Source organism: Gekko japonicus, unplaced genomic scaffold (genome assembly GCF_001447785.1).
Source record: "Gekko japonicus isolate JY-2015 unplaced genomic scaffold, Gekko_japonicus_V1.1 scaffold1437, whole genome shotgun sequence".
NCBI classification, from domain to species: Eukaryota; Metazoa; Chordata; class Lepidosauria; order Squamata; family Gekkonidae; genus Gekko; species Gekko japonicus.
In genome coordinates, this window is record NW_015170324.1 from 229113 (window position 1) to 255828 (window position 26716).

The 26716-nt window shown below is 42.0% G+C and overlaps 1 protein-coding gene across 1 annotated transcript in view; it reads right to left on the reverse strand.

The window, feature by feature from the left end:
- Positions 1–26320, reverse strand: part of RPGR (retinitis pigmentosa GTPase regulator) — a 62918-nt gene extending 36598 nt beyond the window's left edge. The window contains exons 1-12 of the mRNA XM_015418100.1: positions 26251–26320; positions 24360–24485; positions 21838–21930; positions 21308–21370; positions 19418–19576; positions 18477–18626; positions 13675–13833; positions 9634–9786; positions 7287–7411; positions 1436–1621; positions 621–807; positions 159–259 (exon numbers count right to left, since the gene is read on the reverse strand). Of these exons, the coding sequence (XP_015273586.1) occupies positions 159–259; positions 621–807; positions 1436–1621; positions 7287–7411; positions 9634–9786; positions 13675–13833; positions 18477–18626; positions 19418–19576; positions 21308–21370; positions 21838–21930; positions 24360–24485; positions 26251–26278 (1530 nt within the window). The 5' untranslated portion in view covers positions 26279–26320. The remainder of the gene's footprint in view (positions 1–158; positions 260–620; positions 808–1435; positions 1622–7286; positions 7412–9633; positions 9787–13674; positions 13834–18476; positions 18627–19417; positions 19577–21307; positions 21371–21837; positions 21931–24359; positions 24486–26250) is intronic.
- Between the last annotated feature and the right edge of the window lie 396 nt (positions 26321–26716).

A 26716-nucleotide genomic window follows, 5' to 3' on the forward strand; every position in this document is an offset into this window, starting at 1 on the left:
ATGCTTTCCTCGGGTATTAAGAGGTGCCACAGGTACCTTATGATAACAGTGGAAGCCTGTAGGGCAGGGGAGATATTTAATGTTGTACAACAACCACACTATAGAAAAGCAGTCTTACAATTTTGTGTAAGCTATATAATCAAAGGTAGATAGCTCACCATATTTAAGACATCTGTGGTGTCCCCGAGGTTTCTGCCCTCACTTGCATCATCATCTGCTGAACTCTCCTCTTCATCCTCACTCTCCTCTTTCTCATCGGCTTTAAAAGGGAACAGACCATAAGAAATATTTTAGTATGAAAAAGAAAGCCTGCAAATTCATATACTAATAAGGTAGGATGAAACAAAAGGATAAATCTTTATTATCATCATTACAATATTCAACCCAATCTAGAAACTGAAACATGTTCCTTTCCCAAAATTCTGGTAAAGGTGATTCTCAGATCTTTTATGTTACAGTTCCTTTGTCTGTCATATCTATCTGCATGCATCTAATTTCTACATATATATATATATTGGGCTGAGTTCCTAGCAGTAATTTTTATTGTAGCTGTAAGGATTCTCATGGTTCATAAAGTTCAAGATAATATTTCTAAGAACACAATGGAAAAAGATGGTCACCTGTTCCATAGTCTACAGCAGATTCATAGTCTTTATTTGTCTTAGCTGCCTCTGAGTTTAGAAGGTTTGCAGTGGGTACACCAAATGGGACAGTATTACTGATGACAACAGATGCAGGCTTCAGGGAACTGTCTCCAAGAGGAGGAAGTGTTCGTACCAATCGGCTAAATTGTTCGGGTGATTTTTCCTTGTTAAAGGTTTAAAAGAAAAACAGAGCAACTTTTAAGTCATTGTAAAGGTAATAAACCAAGGACAGGAAAAGAAAGAGTAAAGGAAAACCAGTAGCCAGCAGTGTGGAAAACAGATCTTAGTATGTAAAAGCATCATGTAGTGTATGTGCCCTGAAACAGTGAAACAGGGATTTCCAACATGAGTTTTGTCTCAACTCATGGTCTGAACTGGAAGTTGTGACATACTTTAATGCAAACAGAACCTGTACTGTGAATGACAGTGACCACGGTAGGCAGGTGTGATTGCAAGGTCAGCCCAGCAGGCAATGTGCACATAAAGGCATGACACATAATAGTGTACAATTTAACCATCCCTCCTGTTCACAGGATTATAGTTATATAATTTCAGCCTAATAGTCTTGTTTCAAATGTCTCCATATTCTCCTTCCTCAGTTAACACTTTGTTGAAACACAAAACTATGAACTGTGACAGCACACTTCTTTTTCTTTCCCCCCTCAAATCATAGAAGATGTTGCAAAACTAAAGTAGTAGTGAGTAACTAAAGACCAAAGAAATTAGAACATTTTTGTTATGGTGATAATAATAATAAGAAAGTAGCCAGGAAAAGAATGATTAAGATTTACCCGCTCTCTTCGTCGTATACGTGCAGATAATGATCGATGCAAGGTGTTTATTACTAATGAATCTATGCCCAATTCAGAAACTACAGTAGACAAGCCATGTTCATTTAAGTCTGGCACACGTATTTCTTCTGAGTCTTTAGGCCTTGGTGTGGCAAAAACCAGCATGTGGCAACCACCACAGGCAACCTATTCCACAAATAAAATTGAGGTCATTAACTCACATTCATGAGTATATGGGGGGGGGGACATACTAATCTGAAAGGATTTTTCTTGAGGACTAACTACAGACATAAAACATTCATAACTACAATTCTTCATCACATACAATGCATAAGTCATTTCAAAAGCAAAGCTGCCCAGTACTTTTGAGCTATATCAACATGACAACCCATCAATACCAATAGAGAAGAAACTAGGCCAATGGCATGCTATAAAAACGAGAAGCTTTTAAATCAAGTTAAATTTATTTATTTATTTATTTAGAAAACCCTATTTCTCTGTCTAGTCCAGTTTTCAGTAGGATTATATTTTGCATGGTTAAACAGTGCCAGGCCAAGCCAAAGGCACAGAAACAATTAGACTAAGGCACAGATGTGTCCAGCAACCCATCAGAATTGCCACAACAAGCCATCTGAGCTTCTCTCATGAAGGTAAGGGAGAGCAATGCACAGGGACTAGCCCTTAGCCCATTAACTTGAAGTACACTGAAAGGGTACCAAACTCAGAGAAAGTGCAAATATTTTACTCTGCAGTGATTACGAACAGAATGTGGAAGGCCTTCTTAGCCGCCTTCTGTCCCTGAAACAATTGTGTGTGGTATTGTTCAAAGCCTTTGCTGTGCCCATGAGAACACAGGAACATAAGAAGAATCCTACAAAAACACAGATCGCTCTAGGCATGTGGTACAAAGCCAATGCCAACAAGATATCCTCCAAGGTTTACAAACAATGTCACAGAAGCCAAAGCCACCCCCATTGTGGGTTCCCAGCAACTGGCATTCTGAATATGCAGGTTCCATTTAGCACTCATGGCCACTAATGGACTGATCCTCTATAACTCTATCCCCATTTCAAAGACATTTAAGTAAGTGCCCATCGCAACATATTATGGCAATGAATCCTACCAGTTATATATTAAGAACATAAGAGAAGCCAATATTGGATCAGGCCAATGGCTCATCCAGTCCAACACTCTGTCACACAGTGGCCAAAAATACCAGGTGCCATCAGGAGGTCCAGCAGTGGGGCCAGGACACTAGAAGCCCTCCCACTGTTGCTCCCCCTAAGCACCAAGAATACAGAGCACCACTTGCCCCAGACCGAGTTCCTATGAATACCTTATGGCTAATAGCCACTGATGGACCACTTCTCTATATGTTTATCCAATTCCCTCTTGAAGCCTGTTTCCCAGAGGCACTGCCTTTACTCTCGGGTAGCCCCAATAGCAGGGGCACCCCACTTTCTAACCTGAACCAGAGACCCACAAAACGCAGGCCAAGGAAGACACTCCTGGTTCTGAAACACAGAGCAAGCCATAGCTCTGGAAACAGGGTCTCCATTTTCAGCTGGCAATAAAAGCAACCCTCAGAGCAAACCTCCAGTCTTCTCCCCCCCCCCAGAAGATATGCATATGAAACGATGGCAGTTCCACCAGGTTAAAAAATCAACATTTTAAAAGGCTATTCAGAGGCCACCTGGCGAATAGCCCTCCTGTCTCCAGAACCTCAGCCAGCCCTTTTGTGTGATCTCATGTCTCTGTGTGAATTCTTTGTCTCAATACTTGTCCTTCCTTGCGCCATCCTTCAGGATACCGAGATAAACCAATCAAAATCTCCCATCTTTTGTCTGAATCTGGGAACCTACTCAACAATGGACATAAAATCCATTCAGCTAGCCCCAGTACAGTCATCCAACACCTGGCTTCTATTATTAATCCAGACTCTGCCCCTCTGAGATCTCATCGGTCACATCTAGGCCTTGCCGGTCCTGATGCCATGCACCCATGGAACTCATAATTGGCCCAGGTAATCTTTTGTCTTCACCTGAGACAAGCCCGTCAAGACCTCCTATTGGTCTGCATTGTTTTCCGATGTCTATATCCATCCAGGTACATGGCCTCAGACTGTGTGCCTCTGCCCTGATGCCAACTGGCAGTCCACCCCCAAACCTTTGGGTTTGGGACATAAATCTCTTCTTCAAGGACCTTTGCATGTCTGGACAGGTAGTATCCAATGCTCCCCCTAAGCTGTGGAGTTTTGTGAGGAAAAATTCTACTTTGTGAGCTACTGGCATTAAAGTTGTGAGCGAACGGTTTGGCTACTGCATAAATTAGTTTGCTCTGGAACCATCCTTCCTGAGCAGAGACAAAAATATGGGGGCTGGAGGCTAAAAACTTTGAATTAGCTCACACTAATTCAGCTTAGAGGGAACACTGGTAGTATCATTGCATAACTTACCCCTCTATTAGCTATCAATCACCTCTGCTTTCTTAGTTCTGTATTGTGTGTGTGAATGCTTGGTTATTGTTTGTATGCTTGAGAATATTTACTAAAGAAATCATTATTTTAGCTACCCAGTCTCTGTGTCTATTCCTAGGGTCTTGGGAATTCTGACTCCAGTATACACAGGTCATGATCCACGCTATATGCCTATTGCCATTTTATATTTATAATCCCCCAAGCTATTGTTAAGAATTAAGGCAATTTGGCTAACAGCCATCCATGGTTGTAGCTGCCACCACCTACTGTGGCAGTGAATTCCATGTGTTAATCGCTCTTTGAGTGAAGAAGTACTTCCTTTTATCCGTTCTAACCTGACTGCTCAGCAATTTGAGTGCCCACGTGTTCTTGTATTGTGAGAAAGGAAGAAAAGTACTTCTTTCTCTACCTGCTCTATCACATGCATAATCTTGTAAACGTCGATCATGTTACCCCTCAGCCGTCGTTTCTCCAAGCTAAAGAGCCCCAAGCGCTTTAACCTTTCTTTATAGTGAAAGTGTTCCAACCCTTTCATCATTCTAGTTGTCCTTTTCTGCACTTTTCCCAATGCTATAATATTCTTTCTGAGGTGTGATGACCAGAATTGCACACAGTGTTACAAATGAGGTCGCACCATCAATTTATGGTCAGTCTCTGCCAGTTCGGACCCCATCGACATGTATTTATAATTAGGATTTTTGGCCCCAATGTGCATCACTTTGCACTTGGCCACACTGAACCCCATTTGCCCCACTGATGCCCACTCACTCATCCTCGACAGATCCCTTTGGAGTGCCTCACAATCCTCCTTGGTTTTTATCACCCTGAACAATTTTGTGTCATCTGCGAATTTAGCCACTTCACTGCTTACTCCCAATCACGAACGAACAAGTTAAAAAAGCATCGGACCTAGTACTGAGCCCTGCAGTACCCCACTGCTTACCACCCTCCACTGTGAAAGTTGCCCATTTATACTCACTCTCTGTTTTCTATTAATGAGGCAGTTTTTGCTCCACAAGAGGACTTGTCCTTTTATCCCATGACTATTGAACTCATTTAGGAGCCTTTGATGAGTAATTTTATCAAAAGGTTTCTGGAAGTCAAGGTAAACAACATCTATTCGGTCCCCCTTGTCCACATGTTTGTTCACCCCCTCAAAGAACACTAACAAGTTAATGAGACAAGATCTTCCCTTACAGAACCCATGCTGATTTCAATGAGTCTGGTTCCTTCCCTGAACATTTGGTGATGGAGGGCCACTTCAGACACCCCTGCATCAATAGGTTTTGTTCATCAATGTGTGTACTAATTCTCTCCTTAATAACAGTTTCCACCAACTTACCCGGTATTGATATCAGTCTGACTGGCCTGTAATTTCCCGGATCTTCTCTGGAACCCTTTTAAAGATGGGAGTGACATTAGCTACCTTCCAGTCCTCAGGAATGGAGGCAGATTTTAATGAAATATTACATATTTTTGTCAGGAGATCCACAAGTTCTTTCAGAACTCTCGGATGTATGCCATCCGGGCCTGGTGATTTATCAGTTTTTAAGATGTCTATCTGTTGTAGGATCTCCTCTCTGATCACCTCAATCTGACTCAGGTCTTTCAACACCCCTCCTGAAGTCAGCAGTTCTGGAGTGGGCAAGCACTTCTCATCTTCCCCAGAGAAGACAGGAGGCAAAAAATGCATTCAGCTTCTCAGCCATTTCCCTATCATCCTTCAGTACTCCTTTTACCCCTTGGTCATCCAAGGGCCCCACTGCCTCCCTGGCTGGTTTCCTGCTTCTAACGTATTTGAAGAAAGTTTTATTAGTGGTTTTGCAATATTATAGGGAAAAGTATTTTCTTTTGACTGTCCTGACTCTGTATGTCTCTTAGATCTCCTATTTTCACTGAAGTATCCACAATCACACCAGGCATAGTTTTATACATCTCTATAAAGAGAGCCAGTTTGGTGTAGTGGTTAAGTGCACGGACTCTAATCTGGGAGAACCGGGTTTGATTCCCCACTCCTCCACTTGCACCTGCTGATGTGACCTTGGGTCAGTCACAAGCTCTGGCACAGCTGTCCTTGAAAAAGAGCAGTTTGCGTCAGAGTTCTCTCAGCCCCACCCACCTCACAGGGTGTCTGTTGTGGGGAGGGGAAGGGAAAGGAGTTTGTAAGCCGCTCTGAGACTCCAAGTGAAGGGCGGGGTATAAATCCAGTTTATTCTCTCTTCTCTTCTTCTATCATAACCCCCTTGCTTAGTCATCTTTTTCTAAACTGAAAGGCCTCATTGTTGTAGCCTTTCCTTGTTGTGAAGGTTGCCTTTTTCTGTACCTTTTCCAGTTCTATGGTATCTTTTTTTTAGAGTGAGGTGATCTGAATGGTATACAGTTTTTCATATGTGCCCACACCACAGATCTACACAGGGTGAACATGAAAGTAGTCATTTTGTTTAGAATCCCTTTCTCAATAATCTCTAGTACACAATTTACCTTTTTCAGCACTGTTGCAAATAGGCAACACTTTCATTGAGCTATCAGTCACAGCTCCAAGATGTTTCCCCTGGTTCTCTCCAAGGCCATTTTACCCTGTGATCATTTTGAGGACACAGGGAGGCTGACACTACTCATGGAAGGCCCCCTCCCCCTGTTCATTCTCCCTGTTTTCTAAACAATTTCATGGGAGGGGGCCCTCTCTCTTCATATTGATTTCAATGAATCTGATTCCTTCCCTGAACATTTGGTGATGGAGGGCCACTTCAGACACCCCTGCATCAATTGGGAGAAGGCCAAAAAACAGTAATCGACCTTTGCAACCATTTTGGTGGAGCAGGGCACAGAGGAGGAAGTTACCTCTCCCTTCAATGATCATTTCAGGGAAATGAAGGAACTGAGCCTCTTAAGCAGCTGAAGGAGGGAACAAAAAAAGAAAAGAGGCAAGCAAAGGATTTTTTAAAAACTATTCTCGTCTTCACTATCTCTTTCCATACCCATAATATGGTCTACCTTGTTAACATGTATTGTTTTTTTTAAAAAGCCATAAGAGAACATAGGTCAAAACCCTAAAATCAATAAGGGGTTTCATTATCTATTTTAGAAATTTACTTAAATATGCACATTCCTTTGAACTGTTTTTAGCACAAACACTGAAGCATTGTGTCCACAAACACAAAACAAATGGAAACATCTACAAATCTAGTTTCCCATCTAAGCAGAAGAAAGCAGTAAACTAGTAATCAGAAGAATTTAACATTTCTTCATTGCTCATCTTTAATTAAAGGACATAACATTGCAGAACAGATGTAAGAACTTTAAACAGGGTTTCTTTGAACACAACATGAAGCACACAAGAGGTTTTCAAAGCTTGAAGAAGAACAAAAGTCTTACCGAATGTACAGTAAATTTCAAAAAATTAGCACATAACGTAGGTACAAACTGATTCGTGTAATTTTCTTCACCAAGTCCTAACTTGCCATGCCGTCCATCGCCAAAGGTATACATAAGGCCATTCTCTAAGCATGGAGAAAAGAACATCTTCACTTATATGGAAAGTAGCACTGGACAAAACACCCTAGTAGCACCATCTAATCTAAGATCTTTTAGCAGAAGGAATTGCTTTATTTCCAACAGCAGCCATCCTAAAATATGTATTCCAACTTGTAAGACAGTATTTGTATTAAAAAAAGGGAAAGGGGATGAAGGAAAAGTAGGGAATGGCATGAAAACATAACAAAAACAGATCCATAATATGCTCAATTGGAAATGGTCAATGTCTCAATAACATTCCTTACAGTAAGAATTAGGAGCCAGACTTCCATGGTTCCAGCCTTACTGTGGAGTCCTCAATGCCATTCTTCAAACAGGTATTAAATTTTCAATACCAGATTTTACATGGCAGCTGCAACTATATAATTAACAGCACAGTTTGTAGAATAATGAAAAGGCAATCTATAGCTACTAAACTACACTAAATCTTTAGGAAGTCCACTCTGTTCACAACAAAATTAGATTAGAAAAGACAGCTGGAAGTTGCTCAGAAGAAATTTGCCGCAGAAATATCGCAAGCAGAGCCATAACTAGGGATTAGCAGATCCCTCTAATTTCATTCAAATCCAGATATTTTTTACCTAGGGTTTCAGTCCACCACTCACCCACTGAATTTCTTTTCTGAAGGAGAATATTAGAATTAACAACAACAACAAAAATACATTACTTACCATTCCCCAAGCATCTGTAGAGTTCAAGGAAAAACATTTAAAATCTCATAAAGCAACTTCTTTAACTCTGAAAATCAGAGATGCTAGGAAAAGTTCATACATGTCTTGCAAAATAATAGAAGCCGCTTTGTTTGTTGAAAAATGTGAAGGGGTGGCTTTTATGTTGTTGTTTTTATGGTACTATGGTGCAATTATTCACTTCTGCGACATAGAGCCAAAACAAAAATAAATATGAATTCCTTCAACTAAAAAAAGTTTTGGCACAAGAAAGATACTTTGGAAAGGATTTCTAATGTTTTGTTGCAAAAGTACACAACTGCATTCTTTTGTATCACAAAAAGAAGAAAAAATATAAAATCCTTAAAATTATCCTTTAATATTCCACCTCAAAATTAAATAGATACATTTCCCCCCAAAGGTTTCTTCCTATTCATTTCCCCCCCCTGTTTTGCAATTTAAGAGTGATTTTCCTAGGATCTCTGAGTGTTGGGGTCACAGATGTATGCACTATGAGATTTTAAAGAAACAAATTTCCACAATGTGTAATTTACACGGACTCTGAAAAAATTAAAACATGCTCTCCCCAATCAGCTTCTTATAGACTGCAATATATTATGTTTTAATCCAAAGAACAGTCCAATGAAAGGAAGCTGGGACTAGAATTGTGAAATCTATCCTAGCAGCATTTTACAAATATTCCTAGTCGCAGTTGATCCTTACATTTCATTTGAATGTCATTAACTGTGCATACATGAAATGTATTGAAGTCAAGAAGCGACATCTGGTGGCTATATTTATAGCTCAGAAAACATGATTGCTTCTCTGACTTCAGAGGCATTTTCAGAGTGGCAGCTGGGTGCCATGAGGCACACCCTGAAAGACCAATATTAATTAAAGATGCCTGAGAGCCTCTACAGATCCTCATATTTTCTGCCATTGCCATTTAAATCGCAAGTCAGTACACATTTATTTCCTAAACGGGATTATCCTGAAAACTGCTCAAGACTAGAACATCCCCATGGTCAGTCACTTGTATAGATACCTGTATTTAATCTCAAATAATCATTTCTTCCTCCGCTCATCAACAAAGGAATTCTTACACTCTTCCTGGGTCTTAGCTGCTAAACCCCGAAACAGTGTGGGCCCATGACATGTGAAGGATCACTTACTTTCACATGAACCTGCATAGAGCATTATGAGGCTTCTCAGATGTCTGGCTCTTGATACATGGTTGCTGACTATTGGAGATACTGCCTTCTTTGCAATAGCCCCCAAACTATGGACACTCCCCCTGTAGAGATTAACCTCTCTTTTCTCACAGTGTTTAAGTGGAAGGCCAAGACAGTTTACTACCAGGATTTTGGGAGAGCTCTCATTGTTTGGGGGAAACTTGACTTCACTTTCCATACCATGAGCTGTACACAGTTCTCTTAAGTGAGTGATTTATAATGGATTTTATACTATACAAAAGTATACAAACAACATTTTTAAAAATTCTAAGTAGACAGCATACATACCTGTTATCAAAGCTGTGTGATTTTCCCCACTTGCTATGTTACAGATTTTATGCCTCCCCAGATCCACAATCTTTGGTTCAGAAGTTTCAAAAATAAATGTACCATGTCCAAGTTGCCCATATTGGCCAAGCCCAAAGGTGTAGACATCTCCCTCTGAAAAAGGTAGATGACATTAATATTCTGTTTACAGCCCACCATATCCAGACTCAGGCAGGAAATGGGAGAGATTATAAAAGGAAATCCAAATTAATCTTGAATTGCTGGGCAGATACGAGCAAAGTGAAATCCCTTGGGACAAATATCAAGTATTATATCCATGAAAAAGATTTGTAGAAAATGCATATAAGACTGTTTTAGGGGTTATTCTAGTGGATAATAAACGTTGATACAGTATCAGGCGCTGAAGCCATGGCGTGGATTGCATAGGAGGACTTGGAGGGGAGATTAATGGTTAGATTCCCTGTTCAGAAATGCCTCTGTGGAATTACCATCAAAAACCATCAATAGACTTGGCTTTATTTAATGCAATTTGATGCAAACAGAACAGCTACTATGAAATCAGTCATCTGCTGATTCAGTCGTTCAGACTTTTTTGCAAAGCTAGAAAGTAAGAAATAAAAAGGTTTTAAAGAAACTTTTAGAATGATCTTGTTACAGTCTAGAATCAGTCTTGTGATGGCTACAGTGACTAAGAAAGTAACTGTTACACCTTGCCTGTTTATAATCTATACATTAACTGGTGGCTTTAAACACCCATCTTTTTGCTACCAAATTATAGGTCTGATTGTGTGGTGTGAAGAAGGCCTTAATGAAAAAGTAAATAGACAAAGGAATGGCATCTTTATTGTGAAACAGTCAGTGTCAGGGGATAGTGGGTCTATGTTATGAATACTGAGGTTTATACTATGTCCTAAATTTAAAAACAAAGTAATTGCAGCCCATATGCAAAAGGAGAGGAATAAGGAGTTTCTGGTGCTTCTTAGAATGGGTAAAAGCAGGGGTATTTTTGGGCAGGAACGCACAGGAACGGAGTTCCGGCTGGCTCCCAAGTTGGCCACGCCCAGCAGGAACTCATTAGCATAACAGGCCACACCCAACAGCAGAAACTCATTAGGATTGGCTTACATTAGGGGTGTGTGGCCTAACATGCAAAGGGGTTCCTGCTACAAAAAAAGCCTTGGGTTTTGTCAACAAGCAAGGTAAACAGAATAAGAAGCAAAAGGTGGGTGTGGCTGGATGACCACACTTCTGGTAACATGGGGGTGTAGCCTAATATGTTAATATGCTGTGCTGTCAGGGGTGTGGCCTAATAGGCTAATGAGTTCCTGCTGTTGGGTGTGGCCTATTATGCTAATGAGTTCCTGCTGGGCCTTTTCTACAAAAAGAGCCCTGGACCGTAAAAGGATGTCCACAGCCAAGAAAACAATGGGGTTATTAGCCATTGTTACCTTTAATTGAGTGTTTATGAACATTATTTGGACATCACTGCTATGAGACAATTGGTACCATGATGCTTATCAACCCATATGGCATATTTGATGACATAAAGTGGATTGTAAGTGCTTTCAGCTTTCCCCCATTTTTGGACAGAAATTGCTTTTCATAGAATCATAGAGTTGGAAGGGTCCTCCAGGGTCATCTAGTCCAACCCCCTGAACAATGCAGGAAATTCACAAATACCTCCCCCCCACACCCCCAGTGACCCCGTTCCATGCCCAGAAGATAACAGAAAACCTCCAGGATCCCTGGCCAAAGTGGCCTGGAAAAAAATTGTTTCTTGACCCCAAAGTGGTGATCAGCATTTCCCTAGGTGCATAAGAAAGGGCCACAAGAAGTAAGCACCAATGCAACCCTTCCTGCCCTCCCTCTCATGATCTGCCTAAGTTCACAGACTCAGCATTGTTGTCAGATGGCCATCTAGCCTCTGTTTAAAAACCTCCAAAGAAGGAGAGCCCACCAACTCCTGAGGAAGCCTGTTCCACTGGGGAACCACTTTGTCAGGAAGTTCTTCCTAATGTTTAGTTGAAAACTCTTTTGATTTAATTTCAACCCATTGGTTCTGGTCTGACCTTCTGGGGCAACAGAAAACAACTCCACACCATCCTCTATATGACAGCCCTTTAAGTACTTGAAGATGGTTATCATATCACCTCTCAGTCATCTTTTCTCCAGGCTAAACATACCCAGCTCCTTCAATCTTTCCTCATAGGACTTGATCTCCAGACCCCACACCGTCTTCGTTGCCCTCCTTAATGAGATGTAGAAGTGGGAAACTGAAGGGGGGGTCACATAAAAAGTGGGCAGGTGGGAAGGAGAGGAGGAAGGAAAAGATGAGGATGTGGGGACTACTAGGAGGAAGAAGAGAAAATACTGGGAGGGGCAATACAAGGCAAAATGAGGTACCTCCACCCATTGAGTCCTTGCATGCTTCTGTGATAGGCCCTTTCTACTAACTAAGGGGACCCACACAGCATCTTATGATTCTGAGGAACCAGGCTGGTTTAAAACAGTAAACCTTCCCCTCAGTTACAAGATGTTATTAGGGTAGCAAGTGTAAAGGCTTCAGGTTCACTGCCATGAGAAAAGTTTTATGGTGAGCAAGATGAACATGGAGATCACTGGGGCAAGTATTGTATGTAAACATCAAAATTATTTATTTATTTACAGGTTGCTTTTAGAGAACAGATCAGCAGCACAGGTCTCTAGACAGTTAAAGGAGAAACCTGATTTAGGCACATAGGTTTAGGCTAATTATGGCTCCAGAGCATGACTTGAAATCTCTTTTACTGACTAGCTGCTGTTGTGGATTCAGAGATGGGATGCTTTGGAGCACATCAAAGAATCCCTGAGACCATGGTAATGGCTTATTTGCACAAGAAGGAGGGCAATAAAATAAGCCCAATAAGGCTCAAAGAACACAGGAGATATGTTTCTGCCCTGAGACAGCCCATTTGGCCTAACCACCAAGGGGGAAGGTTGGATGATGTGTGTAAAACCTGATCTGTAGTATGGCACATGCAGTACATGCCAGGTAACCTAACTGGGGAAGAGTTTGGGGTATCTCCCATAAGGACAGGAGCCCTAAGTCTGGATTGTGGAAGGCTACCATCAAAGCAGGCAGAAAGGTTTTAAAAGGTGGAATCTTCCTTTGTTCAAAAATGTGCTCTAATTTCTTAATCTGTAGCAATAAAATTTATTTTCTGTTTAAGAAAGCGGACTGTGATTCAAATCCTACCCACTAGGGTTGCCAAGTCATGGCGGGGGATCGTAAATCTTGTAGAATCCGTGCTGCAGGGACGGCGAGACGTGTTGCACCCGTTGTCGGCAGGACATGATGCTATGTGTCACTCTGGCAACAGGGCTCCAAACAGGGATCCAAAGGTTTTCCCAGAGGCCTTTTCCCCTTCTTCCCCTAAAATTTCTACTACTGCACCTGTTTACCAGTGTCACTTTTGTAAAACAGCTGGCATTAGCTTTAGCTAGAAGAAATCTCTTCTGAAGGTTCTTGACATACCACGTACAACATACTAAGTTTTGAGTTGGTCCAAGGAAGAGAATACAGGATTATTTCAGATTGATGGAAATAAAAACATATGCCCACAATTTCCGGAGCCACATGTTGTTCCAAATCTGTGTTCAGATTCTCAAAAATATAATTTTACCACAAAAAGCAGCAGCAGAAGCCCCAATACAGATTGGGACTGTGGAGTAGAGTTTTTAATTCCCTCCCACATGATAGAAACTGGCCCCCAACTGCTTTTAGCCCTGGGGAGGGTGGGGGGAGATAGGTACCCATACTGTACCTGTAGACATAGCTATCTTTCTCCCACAATGAGACTATAAGCAGTCTGGGGAGGACAGTTCCTATCAGAAAAAAAATATGGGAGGAAAGAATCAAGAATTCATCTCACCCACCCACCCCCTATGGCTGGATTTTGCAACTAAATCATTTATTGAAGAGATACAAATACAGATCCCAAACGTCTTGGGCACAAAACATCTTGGTATTCAGAAATCAGAATAAAGTCACCAATTATATACCTGCAAGTGCCACTGTATGTCCTCCTCCACAGGCGACTTTATTAACCCTACCAGAAATTCCAGAAACAAGTTGTGGAACCCTGTTGTTTTTCAGTTGCTCATGTGACAAGCCTAGCTTTCCATTTTCAGGCTCCCCAAAAGTATAGAGTTCACCGTCTCCTGTAGAAAAATAGAACAGGAAGATCATTCTCTACAAAGTAGTATCAGAGGTCTGTCTGGAGAATATTTCTGTGTGTTTCTCACCATTGTGTTATCAGGAAAGTGCATTAATTTTAAAACTAAGAAAACAAAACAAAAAAAACCCTACATTTGTTTTATTACAAAAACTAAAGGAAATCGAGCATTATTCATTTCCCTTTGTTTTCCTAGAGCCCGGCTATCTTGTTTAGAGAGAGTTCAAGGGCAGTTCAGAACAAGGGTCTAACTAAGGGTGGCCAAAATAGCTTTGGAAAAAGGGGGGACAGCTTGCCCCATGGCCCACCCCACCAACAGCAGGGGAGAAGCAGGCTCCTATGGCTCCTGCCTGGCTTTTACACATACCTGCCTTGTGAGAGATGAGGAGTGCCAGCTTGCAGTGGCTTAAGAACATAAGAAGAGCACTGCTGGATCAGACCAGTGGTCCATCCAGTCCAGCATCCTGTCTCACACAGTGGCCAGCTAGTTCCTATGGAGGGTCAACAACAGGGTATAGAGGCTGAGGCCTTCCCTTGATGTTCCCTCCTGACCTGACTCTGGGACTCAGAGGTTTATTGCCTCTGAATGTGGAGGTTCCCCTCAGTCAACACAAAGTTTCTGTCTGCCTCTTGACTCCGTATAAGCAGCACCTCCCCAATTTCCCTTGGCCTGTTCTAGTAGTGTTCTCTGCATTTCATCCTGTTCTTAGGATTTCATGGCCTCCATGAGCACCATGGGCCTTGTCTCAGGTAATAACTGGTCCTACGCACTGTGCAAGCCATATTCTAGATTTGTTTTGGGTGAGAAGAATGCAATATGAGGGTGGAGGAATTGATGTCAGGTCCTTTATCATGGACCGATCCCTATTTGCTTGGGTTTAGTCTTACAGGAATACCAGGACTTTTTAAAGCACATTTTAAAGCACATTCCAGGGCAGCAAAGTAAATTAACAACACTTTTTTTCACTTCCATCGCATCTGCACAGTGTGGGCCAGTGGAGCTATTATGTCATCAGAGGCCCTTTGGGATCTGGCCTGCAGGAGGAGGTAGACTTCTTGGTGGCCCACTGGAATAATTTTGTTCAGCACTTTGCACATAAAATTTCTTCTATCCATTCCAACTTTGTGTCTGCATTTGCAGTGACAGGGTCAGATGGTGCTAGGGTGCCAATTTTCCAGTTATTTAGAATTTATTTATTTATTTATTCAACTTTTATCCCGCCCTTCCGCCAAAGCGGCTCAGGGCGGCTCACAACATTAATAAAACCAACATAACATAAGAACATAAGAGACGCCAATGTTGGATCAGGCCAAAGGCCCATCCAGTCCAACACTCTGTGTCACACAGTGGCCAGAAATACCAGTGCCATCAGGAGGTCCAGCAGTGGGGCCAGGACATTAGAAGCCCTCCCACTGTTGACCCCCCCCCAAGCACCAAGAAGACAGAGCATCACTTGCCCCAGAGCCCCTAGCTATACCTTGTGGCTAATAGCCACTGATGGACCTCTGCTCCATATGCTTATCTAATTCCCTTTTGAAGCCGTCCATGCTTGTAGCACCCACCACTTCCTGTGGCAGTGAATTCCATGTGTTAATCACTCTTTGGGTGAAGAAGTACTTCCTTTTATCCGTTCTAACCCGACCGCTCTGCAGTTTCATGGAGTGCCCACGAGTTCTTGTATTGTGAGAAAGGGAGAAAAGTACCTCTTTCTTTACCTGCTCTTTCCCATGCATAATCTTATAAACCTCGATCATGTCACCCCTCAGTCGTCTTTTCTCCAAGCTAAAGAGCCCTAAGCGCTTTAACCTTTCCTCATAGGGAAAGTGTTCCAACCCTTTTATCATTCGAGTTGCCCTTTTCTGCACTTTTTCCAAAGCTATAATATCCTTTTTAAGGTGTGGTGCCCAGAACTGCACACAGTATTCCAAATGAGGTCTCACCATTGATTTATATAGGGGCATTATTATATTGGCTGATCTGTTTTCAATACCCTTCCTAATAATCCCCAGCATAGCATTGGCCTTCTTTATTGCAGTCACACACTGTCTCGACATTTTCAGTGAGTTATCCACTACAACTCCAAGATCTCTCTCTTGCTCAGTCTCTGCCAGTTCAGACCCCATCAATGTGTATTTATATTTAGGATTTTTGGCTCCAATGTGCATCACCTTGCACTTGGCCACATTGAACCCCATTTGCCATGTTGACGCCCACTCGCCCATCCTTGACAGATCCCCTTGGAGTGCCTCACAATCCTCACTGGTTTTCACCACCCTGAACAACTTTGTATCATCCGCAAATTTAGCCACTTCACTGCTTACTCCCATCTCCAAATCATTAATGAACAAGTTAAAAAGCAGTGGACCAAGTACTGATCCCTGCGGTACCCCACTGCTTACCACCCTCCACTGAGAAAATTGCCCATTTATACTCACTCTCTGTTTTCTATGAATTAGCCAGTTTTTGATCCATAAAAGGACTTGTCCTTCTATCCCATGATTTTTGAGCTTACTTAGGAGCCTTTGATGAGGAACTTTATCAAAAGCTTTCTGGAAGTCAAGGTAAATAATATCTATTGGATCCCCCTTGTCCACATGTTTGTTCACCCCCTCAAAGAACACTAACAGGTTAGTGAGACAAGATCTTCCCTTACAGAAACCGTGCTGAGTCTGCCTCAATAGGTTTTGTTCATCTATGTGCCTACTAATTCTTTCCTTAATAATGGTTTCCACCAATTTACCCGGTATCGACGTCAGACTGATTGGCCTGTAATTTCCCGGATCTCCTCTGGAACCCTTTTTAAAGATGGGAGTGACATTAGCTACCTTCCAATCCTCAGGAATGGAGGCAGATTTTAAGGAAAGATTACATATCTTTGTCAGGAGATCTACAAGTTCACATTTGAGTTCTTTCAGAACTCTCGGATGTATGCCATCTGGGCCTGGTGATTTTTCAGTTTTTAAGTTGTCTATCAGTTTTAGGACCTCCTCTCTCGTCACCTCAATCTGACTCAGGTCTTTCAACACCCCTCCTGAAATCAGTGGTTCTGGAGTGGGCAAGCACTTCTCATCTTCCACAGTGAAGACGGAGGCAAAAAATGCATTTAGCTTCTCAGCCATTTCCCTATCATTCTTCAATACTCCTTTTACCCCTTGGTCGTCCAAGGGCCCCACTGCCTCCCTGGCTGGTTTCCTGTTTCTAATGTATTTGAAGAAAGATTTTACATAGATTAATCCATAAAACAACTTACATAAATACAATAAATATAAGTAAAAGTGGTTTGGTAAATCATTACGACTGGACCTCAACCACATTGCTAACTACTTCTTTTCAGTTTATTCAGTTTGAGGATGTGGATAAGATCCTTGGAAGTTTGAGGCCTACCTTGCCCTTCCCAGCTACTTAAATCTGCCAGACAGGGGGTCTAGCTGACTGGGTCCAAGAGATAATTAACGCCTACTTGAGAGAGAGGATGGTCAATCCAGCCTCAAAATGGGCTATGGTGTGTCCAGTTCTAAAGAAGCTTACCTACTTTGGACCCAGGAGATCTCAAACGTTTCATTCTTGAGCATGGTGATTGAATTGGTGGTGGGTGGATAACTTCAAGCTTTCTTGGATGAAATGAATTGTTTAAATCCTTTCCAGTTTGGTTCTAAGCCTGGTTATAGACCTGAAACAGTGGTCACCCTGGTGGATGCAGAGGGAATGCAACTCAGTTGATTCTTCTGCACCTTTCAGCAGCTTTTCATATTGTTAATCATGCTATTCCTTTGGGCTGCCTTTCTGGGCTGGGATTGGGAGGCACCATTTTGCACCATTTGATTCCGGTTCTACCTGAAGGATAGGTTTCAGAAGGTGTTGCTGGAGAATTGCTGCTCAGCACGTTGGCCTGGAGACTGTGGGGTCTTGCAAAGTTCCATCTTGTCTCCTATGTGCTTTAGTATCTACATGAAACCACTGGGTGAGGTCATCTGCAAATTTGGGCTGAGTTGTCGCCAATATGTGGATGATACTCAGCTCTATCTCATGCCTCTGGCCAACCCGGGGAGGCTGCAGAAATCCTGAACCAGTGCCTGGAGGCAGTTTTGGAGTGAATGTGGGCTAATAAACTGAAGCTAAATCAAACCAAGATGGAAGTGCTATGGGCAAACAGAAGGTCTGACCTGGGATTTAAGGTACCACATGTTCTGGATTGGGTTATGCTCCCCATGAAGGAATGGATTCATAATCCAGGGGTGCTCTTGGATCCAGGCCTATGGCTGGTTAAGCATATTGCAGCTATAGCCAGGAGTGCCTTTTACCACTTTTTGACTAGTCAGTTGCAGCTTTTTCTGGGCAGAAAAGATCTGGCTATGGTGGTGCATGCCCTGGGTACATTAGATTACTGCAATGCACTCTACATAGGACTGCCTTTGAAAATATTTTAATTAATAAACTTCATCCAAAACTGATGGAAAACAACGATATTACAGCCAGAAACATGTTGCTCATTGAAACCACTAACAAATAAATTAATGCAAAAAACAGTGATATGAAAATGAATGAAAAGTTGAAAACAAACAAAAGCAAATTTGGAAAAGGACACTGGCACACTCTTACTATGTATATCTCAGGAATTCCACACTTACGTGTTATCAAGGCAGAGTGGTAATATCCACAAGAGATCCAGGAAATAGGTTTCCCAACATCCACTTGGTGAGGAACACACACGTTTGCTACATTAGCCAAGCCAATTTGTCCTTCAGAATTATCTCCCCACATAAAAAGCCGTCCATCCTCTATAAATAAACAGAGATAATCAGTGTAAAGCCAATAACGAGTTGCTTAAAGAAGTAAAAAATACAAAACACAGCAGCCATGAGTGGCAGCGCTGTGACTTCTTAACCACAACCCCTGTACTACATCATGCAACTTTTTAAACGTGGAAAGGTTAGAGGAGGGGAATTTCAACAGCAATTTATAATATAGCATGCATTATTGGAAAGGAGAGATAGATTTGAAGTTGTGAAGTGACAAAAAGCCCTATTCTTTGCATGATCCCCCACCTGTCTTGCCTAAAATTTTCTGTTATTTCAAAACGAAATGGGGGGGGGGAAGCAATATTTAGCCACCCTGAGCCCGTTCGCAAGAAGGGCAGGGTATAAATGTAATGAAAATAAAATAAATAAATAAATAAATTTAGGAGCATCTTGATATAAACCTTCATCTCTGGAATGTCTAAGATTGTTTCCCTAAATTAATCCACATTTCTACAATCTGAGGCATAGCTGGAAAATAGCTAACAGGTACTCTAAAGAATTTTTTAAAGTTGCTAAAAAAATTGCATAGCAAAATGTTGAAAGGTGCAGTTATTATCTAGAAACAATGGAAGCAGAGATAGTGCCAAACCCTGCAGCAGATTCTCCAAAGTGTTAGAACTGCCACATCACATTGATAGTGACCAACTTGGACTTGGGTATGCAAAGTAATCTTGATCTCAGGGCTTTCACAAACGTCCAAGGAAAAATATCTCTCAAATACAATAACTCTACCCTCCAACACAACTCCCTGAGTTAGCTGGTGCTCTCACCAGTAAGTGCCGCTGAAGTGTAGGATCCAGCTGCCAGCTGTCTGATCTTGTGCTGGTTGGTAAAAAAACTGATAGGATGAAATGTGCTTCTTTCCTCTGTGTCACCTATTCCCAGTTGTCCTTCACTGTTACCTCCAACAGCATACACTTTCCCTTGTTCTGGACAGAGAAGAGCACATATAGAGTAACTACATTCTCATTCAAAGCAACAGCCAAACTCCCCCCCCCCAAAAAAAACCCAGACAAGTTCAGTTCATGCTGATTTCTTTACACACATCAAAAAGCAGGTTACTGTTCCCTTGATCTTTTCAAAAGGCTAATGGCAGAGAGGATAAAACTTGCTCTGCACACTTCCTGCTGTAGCTTAGCAGTTAGCTGGTGGTGGGATTCCTTCATTCCTCCCTATCAGTTTCGAGTGAGAAGTAGAAGAAATACATCCGCCATCACAGCCTCCTACAAAGCAAAGTTCTATTGGGAGGAAAAGGCAATGATGAAAAGTTCTTTATCTCAGCCGCAGGCTATGATTATTCTGAATAGGGCAGGGCCAAGCCTAAAAGGGGAGAGGGGACCCTGCCCCTTGCTCCGCCCACAGTACCAGCAACCAGTGGGCAGGAGGGTGAGGTCACAGAAGAAGAATCCTTGCGCTGAGATTCATCCAGACCAGGCTTCGCATCTTAATTTGCCTCTCCTGATGACTACAGGAAACTGTTGCTAGAGGCTTCACTTCACTCCTGTGTCTCTAGGGTTGCCAAGTGTACATACCGTTTGTAGCGGGGGAGCCTTGCCGGGCTCCGGGAGCTCGCGAGGGACGCGCGTGCCGGCAGCACGTCACAGGAAGTGATGTACTACGTTGCTCACATTGGGGGCGTGGCTGCGTCACCTCTGGTGACGCAGCTTCGGGGGCGGAGTTCCCCCTGGGGCCCGATTCCGCTGCGGCGGAATCGGGCCTCCAAAGCGGGGGTTTCCCCGCCCGCAGTTGGCAGCCCTATGTGTCTCCCTTCCTCTGACCAAGGAGCTGTCATTGCCAAGGTTATTTCATTTTCAGTGCTGAGAGAAAATGCAGTCTGCCATACAGATAGGCACTATTGATAAAATAGAATGCTAAAGGACTAACTCCTGCTGCTGCAAGAGTGCAACGAGAGATAATTCAATTTTAAAATTATTTCTTAATTCCACATACTATGTTTAAAAAAGAGAGAGATTCTACCGCATGTTGACTCATTGTAATGGTATTTGTGCACAAAGACCAGCCCATTGTCCATGTTAAACTACTGCACAAGCCCCACTGAACGTTCTGCTCAGGCACAAGTCCTGGTCATCTCACTAAACAGGGCTGGCACCAGGGAAGTTCTTTGCAACACTTTTCAAGGAAAGTGAGCGCCACTACAACACTAAGAAAGGGAATGCCTGGCCTCACTCCAGGCATTCTCTTGCACCCTTTAACAAATTGTGACTAGGCTGCAGTGTAGACCTAACATTGGCTCCCTGCAAAATGTGGTTTGCAAGAACCAGCACTAAAAATAGGTACTTTTTTCTCTGAAAGTGGAAACATGCGCTAGTACTGAGCTCTCTGTTGCAAACATGCTTACTGTCTCTTCTAGAGTGTGGCTATATGTTGTAATCCTGCAAAGCTCCTATTCCTATTTCCACCAACTGGAACTGTGTGCAGTATTGCAACCATAGCATTTAGTGAAGGAAGCTGTAGGAAGATTCCAGACGTAGTACTACTGTTTATGGTTACAAAGCAGTAAGAGAGGCCATGAGCAATTAGTCAGTTAGCTAGATGGACTGATTGATTTTTAAAGCGTCTCCACTTCTAAAGATTTATGTAGGAAGCTCACCTCAACCCGCCCCTCATCAGAATTTGCCACAACAACGTAAGTTACATACCTGTACAAATCAAAGTGTGATTTCTCCCACAAGCAGCCAATTTTACTTTTTCTGGTTTTAAAACTATGAATTAAAAACACAAGTTATTCAGTCTGTTCAATATAATTACTTTACAGTAATTATATAACCATCTATCAGTGGTATGATGGACAAATGCAGTAAATTGGGCCTTCTAGTTCAATTTACATCTGAATAATTAAATGGCTCATTGAGTATTTCTTTCAGTGCCTCTGAAAACAGAGTTATGTGTTTTCTTTATGGGTCCAGTGCCAGAAAACAAACCAAATTTGCTTTTTTCCCTATTTCCACCTTTGAGCTTAAATCACAGGAAACATTAAATGTCCTGGAGGACATCTTCAGAAAGGACTTTATAGACACAGCAAAAAGATCATGGATTGCCAATGACCTCAAGTCTTAATGCGATGTAAGATTTTAAGACTCTTCAGTATCTCTGGAAATCCAGAGTGACATTAGAGAACTTTTTTTTTCAATTGAACATCTTCTAAAATGACATATAATGCAAGACAAACCTTTCACACATGTTGGCTTGTTAATGTTGTTCTTTGTTCCCAATCCCAGTTGTCCCCAGTTGTTACTTCCAAACATATAAAGTTTACCGTTTCCTACAGAACACAAACACCAAATAAAGTAATCCTCCACAAATTATTTCTTTTCAAATACTCCAGTATAATGTAGTTACTTGTGCTGGACATTTGCTTTGTTAAGAAAAACATCTATGTAGGGTTATGCATGAATCTCACAGGAAGATGCATTTCTCAGTTTACTACACCTAAGCAAATTTTCTGCTCTTGACATTAATCTAAAACAGTAAATGTAAGGTTGGATCCCACTGAGTATTTCCAGTGAGAGAAGCCGGGTGACTGCAGACCTCACATTGCCCCCTCATGTTGCTTCTAGCACTCCCCCATCGCCTAAGAGCAACATTTTGGAGGGCACATGGGGCTACAGCAGAAAGGGGGAGGCAAGGAAGCTATGCTTTGCTGAGACATCCTTCCATCACCTGGCATTTTCGACAGAACCCAAGCCATTTGCCAACCTTACTTTATCATATGGCACAACACATCTCAGAGTACCTTCAAATATTAAACTGAAGTGGGACAAAAAGAACTATCTCTTGTTCCTTCTGTTTTGGTACTTCCTGTGTAACTTGCAAATATATGAATATATACATGAGTTCTCCATGCATCCAGAACTGGTATCCCAATATTTTAACTTTGCACACATTGGAAGTACAATTCCCTCATGTTTTATCCATCGTATCACTGCTTCTGTGAAACATCTAAGGCTACCATCAGGATTGGGCTGTAAATCTACTTAGGATAACAGCCTTTAATGCTTCCCATTTACGAAAAAGTATTATAACTTGCAGTGGTGCTTCTAAATCTTTCCTTAAAATCTGCCTCCATTCCTGAGGACTGGAAGGTAGCTAATATCACTCCCATCTTTAAAAAGGGTTCCAGAGGAGATCCGGGAAATTACAGGCCAGTCAGTCTGACATCGATACTGGGTAAATTGGTGGAAACCATTATTAAGGAAAGAATTAGTAGGCACATAGATGAACAAAACCTATTGAGGCAGACTCAGCATGGGTTCTGTAAGGGAAGATCTTGTCTCACAAACCTGTTAATGTTCTTTGAGGGGGTGAACAAACATGTGGACAAGGGGGATCCAATAGATATTGTTTACCTTGACTTCCAGAAAGCTTTTGATAAAGTTCCTCATCAAAGGCTCCTAAGCAAGCTCAAAAATCATGGGATAAAAGGACAAGTCCTTTTATGGATCAAAAACTGGCTAATTAATAGAAAACAGAGAGTGAGTATAAATGGGCAGTTCTCCCAGTGGAGGGGGGTAAGCAGTGGGGTACCACAGGGATCAGTACTTGGTCCACTGCTTTTTAACTTGTTCATTAATGATTTGGAGTTGGGAGTAAGCAGTGAAGTGGCTAAATTTGCGGATGATACGAAGTTGTTCAGGGTGGTGAAAACCAGTGAGGATTGTGAGGCACTCCAAAGGGATCTGTCAAAGATGGGCAAGTGGGCGTCAACATGGCAAATGGGGTTCAATGTGGCCAAGTGCAAGGTGATGCACATTGGAGCCAAAAATCCTAAATATAAATACACATTGATGGGGTCTGAACTGGCAGAGACAGATCAAGAGAGAGATCTTGGAGTTGTAGTAGATAACTCACTGAAAATGTCGAGACAGTGTGTGACTGCAATAAAGAAGGCCAATGCTATGCTGGGGATTATTAGGAAGGGTATTGTAAACAGATCAGCCAATATCATAATGCCGCTATATAAATCAATGGTGCGACCTCATCTGGAATACTGTGTGCAATTCTGGTCACCACACCTTAAAAAGGATATTATAGCTTTGGAAAAAGTGCAGAAAAGGGCAACTCGAATGATAAAAGGGTTGGAACACTTTCCCTATGAGGAACGGTTAAGGCGCTTAGGGCTCTTTAGCTTGGAGAAAAGACGACTGAGGGGTGACATGATCGAGGTTTATAAGATTATGCATGGGAAAGAGCAGGTAGAGAAAGAGGTACTTTTCTCCCTTTCTCACAATACAAGAACCCGTGGGCACTCCATGAAATTGCTGAGCGGTCGGGTTAGAACGGATAAAAGGAAGTACTTCTTCACCCAAAGAGTGATTAACACTTGGAATTCACTGCCACAGGAAGTGGTGGCAGCTACAAGCATGGACGGCTTCAAAAGGGAATTAGATAAGCATATGGAGCAGAGGTCCATCAGTGGCTATTAGCCACAAGGTATAGATAGGGACTCTGGGGCAAGTGTCTGTCTTCTTGGTGCTTGGGGGAGGTCAACAGTGGGAGGGCTTCTAATGTCCTGGCCCCACTGGTAGACATCCAGATGGCACCTGGTATTTTTGGCCACTGTGTGACAGAGTGTGATGGGCCTTTGGCCTGATCCAACATTGGCATCTCTTATGTTCTTATGTTCTAAAAGGCAGCAGCAAAACTACTGATTCCAAAGTGTGGATATTCGAAAAAAGTTCTTTTAACACCAACCTGTAATAACAGATGTATGTTCATCTCCACATGATATATGTAAAGGTTTGTCACTTTTAAACCAGAACTTGCTAGGAACATTTTCTGCAAATTTGCTTTTTCCAAATGTGAATATAGCACCTGATACTAAAAGAAAGAAAACTGGTTAAGTATTAGTTCAATAAATTCCACTTCATATAGCAATCCAGCTCGCTGGCTTGCTACTCAAAATGTCCAAAGGTCTTGAAGTTTGTATTTCTTTCCCATCTTCTAAGCTTTCCTATATAGAGAGAGCTTTTGTTTCATTTTGTTTCATTCAAAAGCTCTCAATTTATATGATGGTATCACTTGACATAAGATATTGCCTGTTAAAGGTGGTCTTTTGTTTGTTTTTCTATTTCAAAATAAAAACAGAACAAAAATATATAAAAATAAAAAAGGTTGTGTGTTTTTTTTTAAATCTCATCCTGAGAGCAGGTCAAAATAAAAGTGAACAACAGATATCCCGTACTTGAATTCAAAGTGGCTTTCCAAAGTGGAGTGACACACACTGTACAGGGTGACAAGTTACAATTCTGATCTCTCTTCCTCACTTATCTGTAAAGATATATTTGCTGGTTTGCTCTAAAAATAGCCCCCTACATAGCAAGACTATCAGCTTGTGGGAAGAAGCATTGCCAAAACACTTTTTAAAAATATATAAAATGTCCTTGGAAGTATGAGTTTTTCACACAATCCTTCCCAAATAGAAATCAAACAAAAGTTATTTTTACTTACAGCTATTTAAAAAAATGTTGAAAGCTACTCATGTGGGGGATGAAAACAATTCCTTTTAGGAGGGAAAAATATATTAAGCGTTCCACATAATTTTTTGTATAGCTTTTTCCAAATACAACCTCCACAATTTGCTACAGAGTAATAATAATAACTGGTTTACTTAACCCCAAGTCAGAACACTTTGTAACTCAAAAGACTACATACCTTAGAGTTCAACTGATCCAAGCATCCTGGGTATACTCCCTCCCCTATGTTAAGTTTACAGAGGGCAATCCCTACCTGCTCTCCCCAGGTTCGTAGAAAGAGCAAGTAAAACTGCTTACAACTGTCCTGCTGCTGAAGACTGACACAGTTCCCATTGCCCCACTTGCTAGCCTGCGTGCACATGCATACAACACACACCAGCCAGAGCATGTTAGTCAGCAGATTTACAATAACAATGCTAGAGGCACAGGAAAGTTGTTCAATCCTGAAGTCATGTTTTGCAAGAGGTAAAAAGAAGGCACTGTGAACACACAGTGAGACGAGCATGTTGAAAGAAGGCATAAACTCCCGTGTGTGTGTTTGCAGGTGGAGTACACAACAAATCTTAAATGAGCAGGGGAGGATGGGATAAGCATTCAATAAATAAATACCTAATTTAGCTAATAAGGAGTCCAGTTGCACTTTAAAAAATATCCAAATTAATATTCACAAGTGAAATGTATGAATGCATCTCATGAAATGAACTCTGACTCAAGAAAACTTCCACTGGAACAAATTTTTATTAGCCTTTAAGGTGCCATTCATTTCAACTTTTCCTTTACTGATGCAAACTGACACAGCTACTCCTTTGAAACTGCCTGATGGGGTTTTAAAAACTAGAAACACAGATCTTGCCAGTAAGCCCCGTTCAAGTCAATGGGGCTTAATTCCAAGTAAACCTAGGTAGGCTCTAGATGAAAACCCCCTGAAGCCGATCCACTGGTTCTCCCTGCCCCTGCCGAGTAAGACGGATCAGGTGCAAAGAAAGAGAAAGGCAGGAAGGAGCAGATGGAAATCCCGTCATCCGCGGGCATCACTGGGAAGGGAAGGCAGAGGAGCGCAGAAGAGGGAGACAGTCCAACCAGTCAGCATCCCTGGAAGGGGAACTCACCGGGCACCTGCTCTTCGGCCTCCCCCATGACAGGGGGAGGGGGAAAGAACCGCGGAGGGAGACGGAGCCGTGAGTGCCACCGAGCTCCCGGAAGTAAACAAACCTCCTGCTACTAGCAACGGTGGCTGGCTGGACCATAGAGAGTCGCTTGCATGCTAGTGCAAACCGCCACCTCAAGCAACCATAGAGATAAACCCCTCGAATAGCAAGGCATCGCCAGGCAAGGCGTGATAACTCTAGTGGTTCTCAACCGGGATTTCCTGTTTGCATTCAATACGCGTGTAGGCCCACAAGTCCTCGGGAATTATTTTTGTGTTTCAGGGTTCTGTTTCGGTTTGGAAACCTACTCAGGCAAATGTTTTGGGAGAGAGCCGTATTAACAAAAAATAAGCAGGAATCAAAAGAAATAAACGGGAATTTAAGTAAAAAGGCAGAAGTCGCGATTTGAGCATTTTTATTGTTGTTG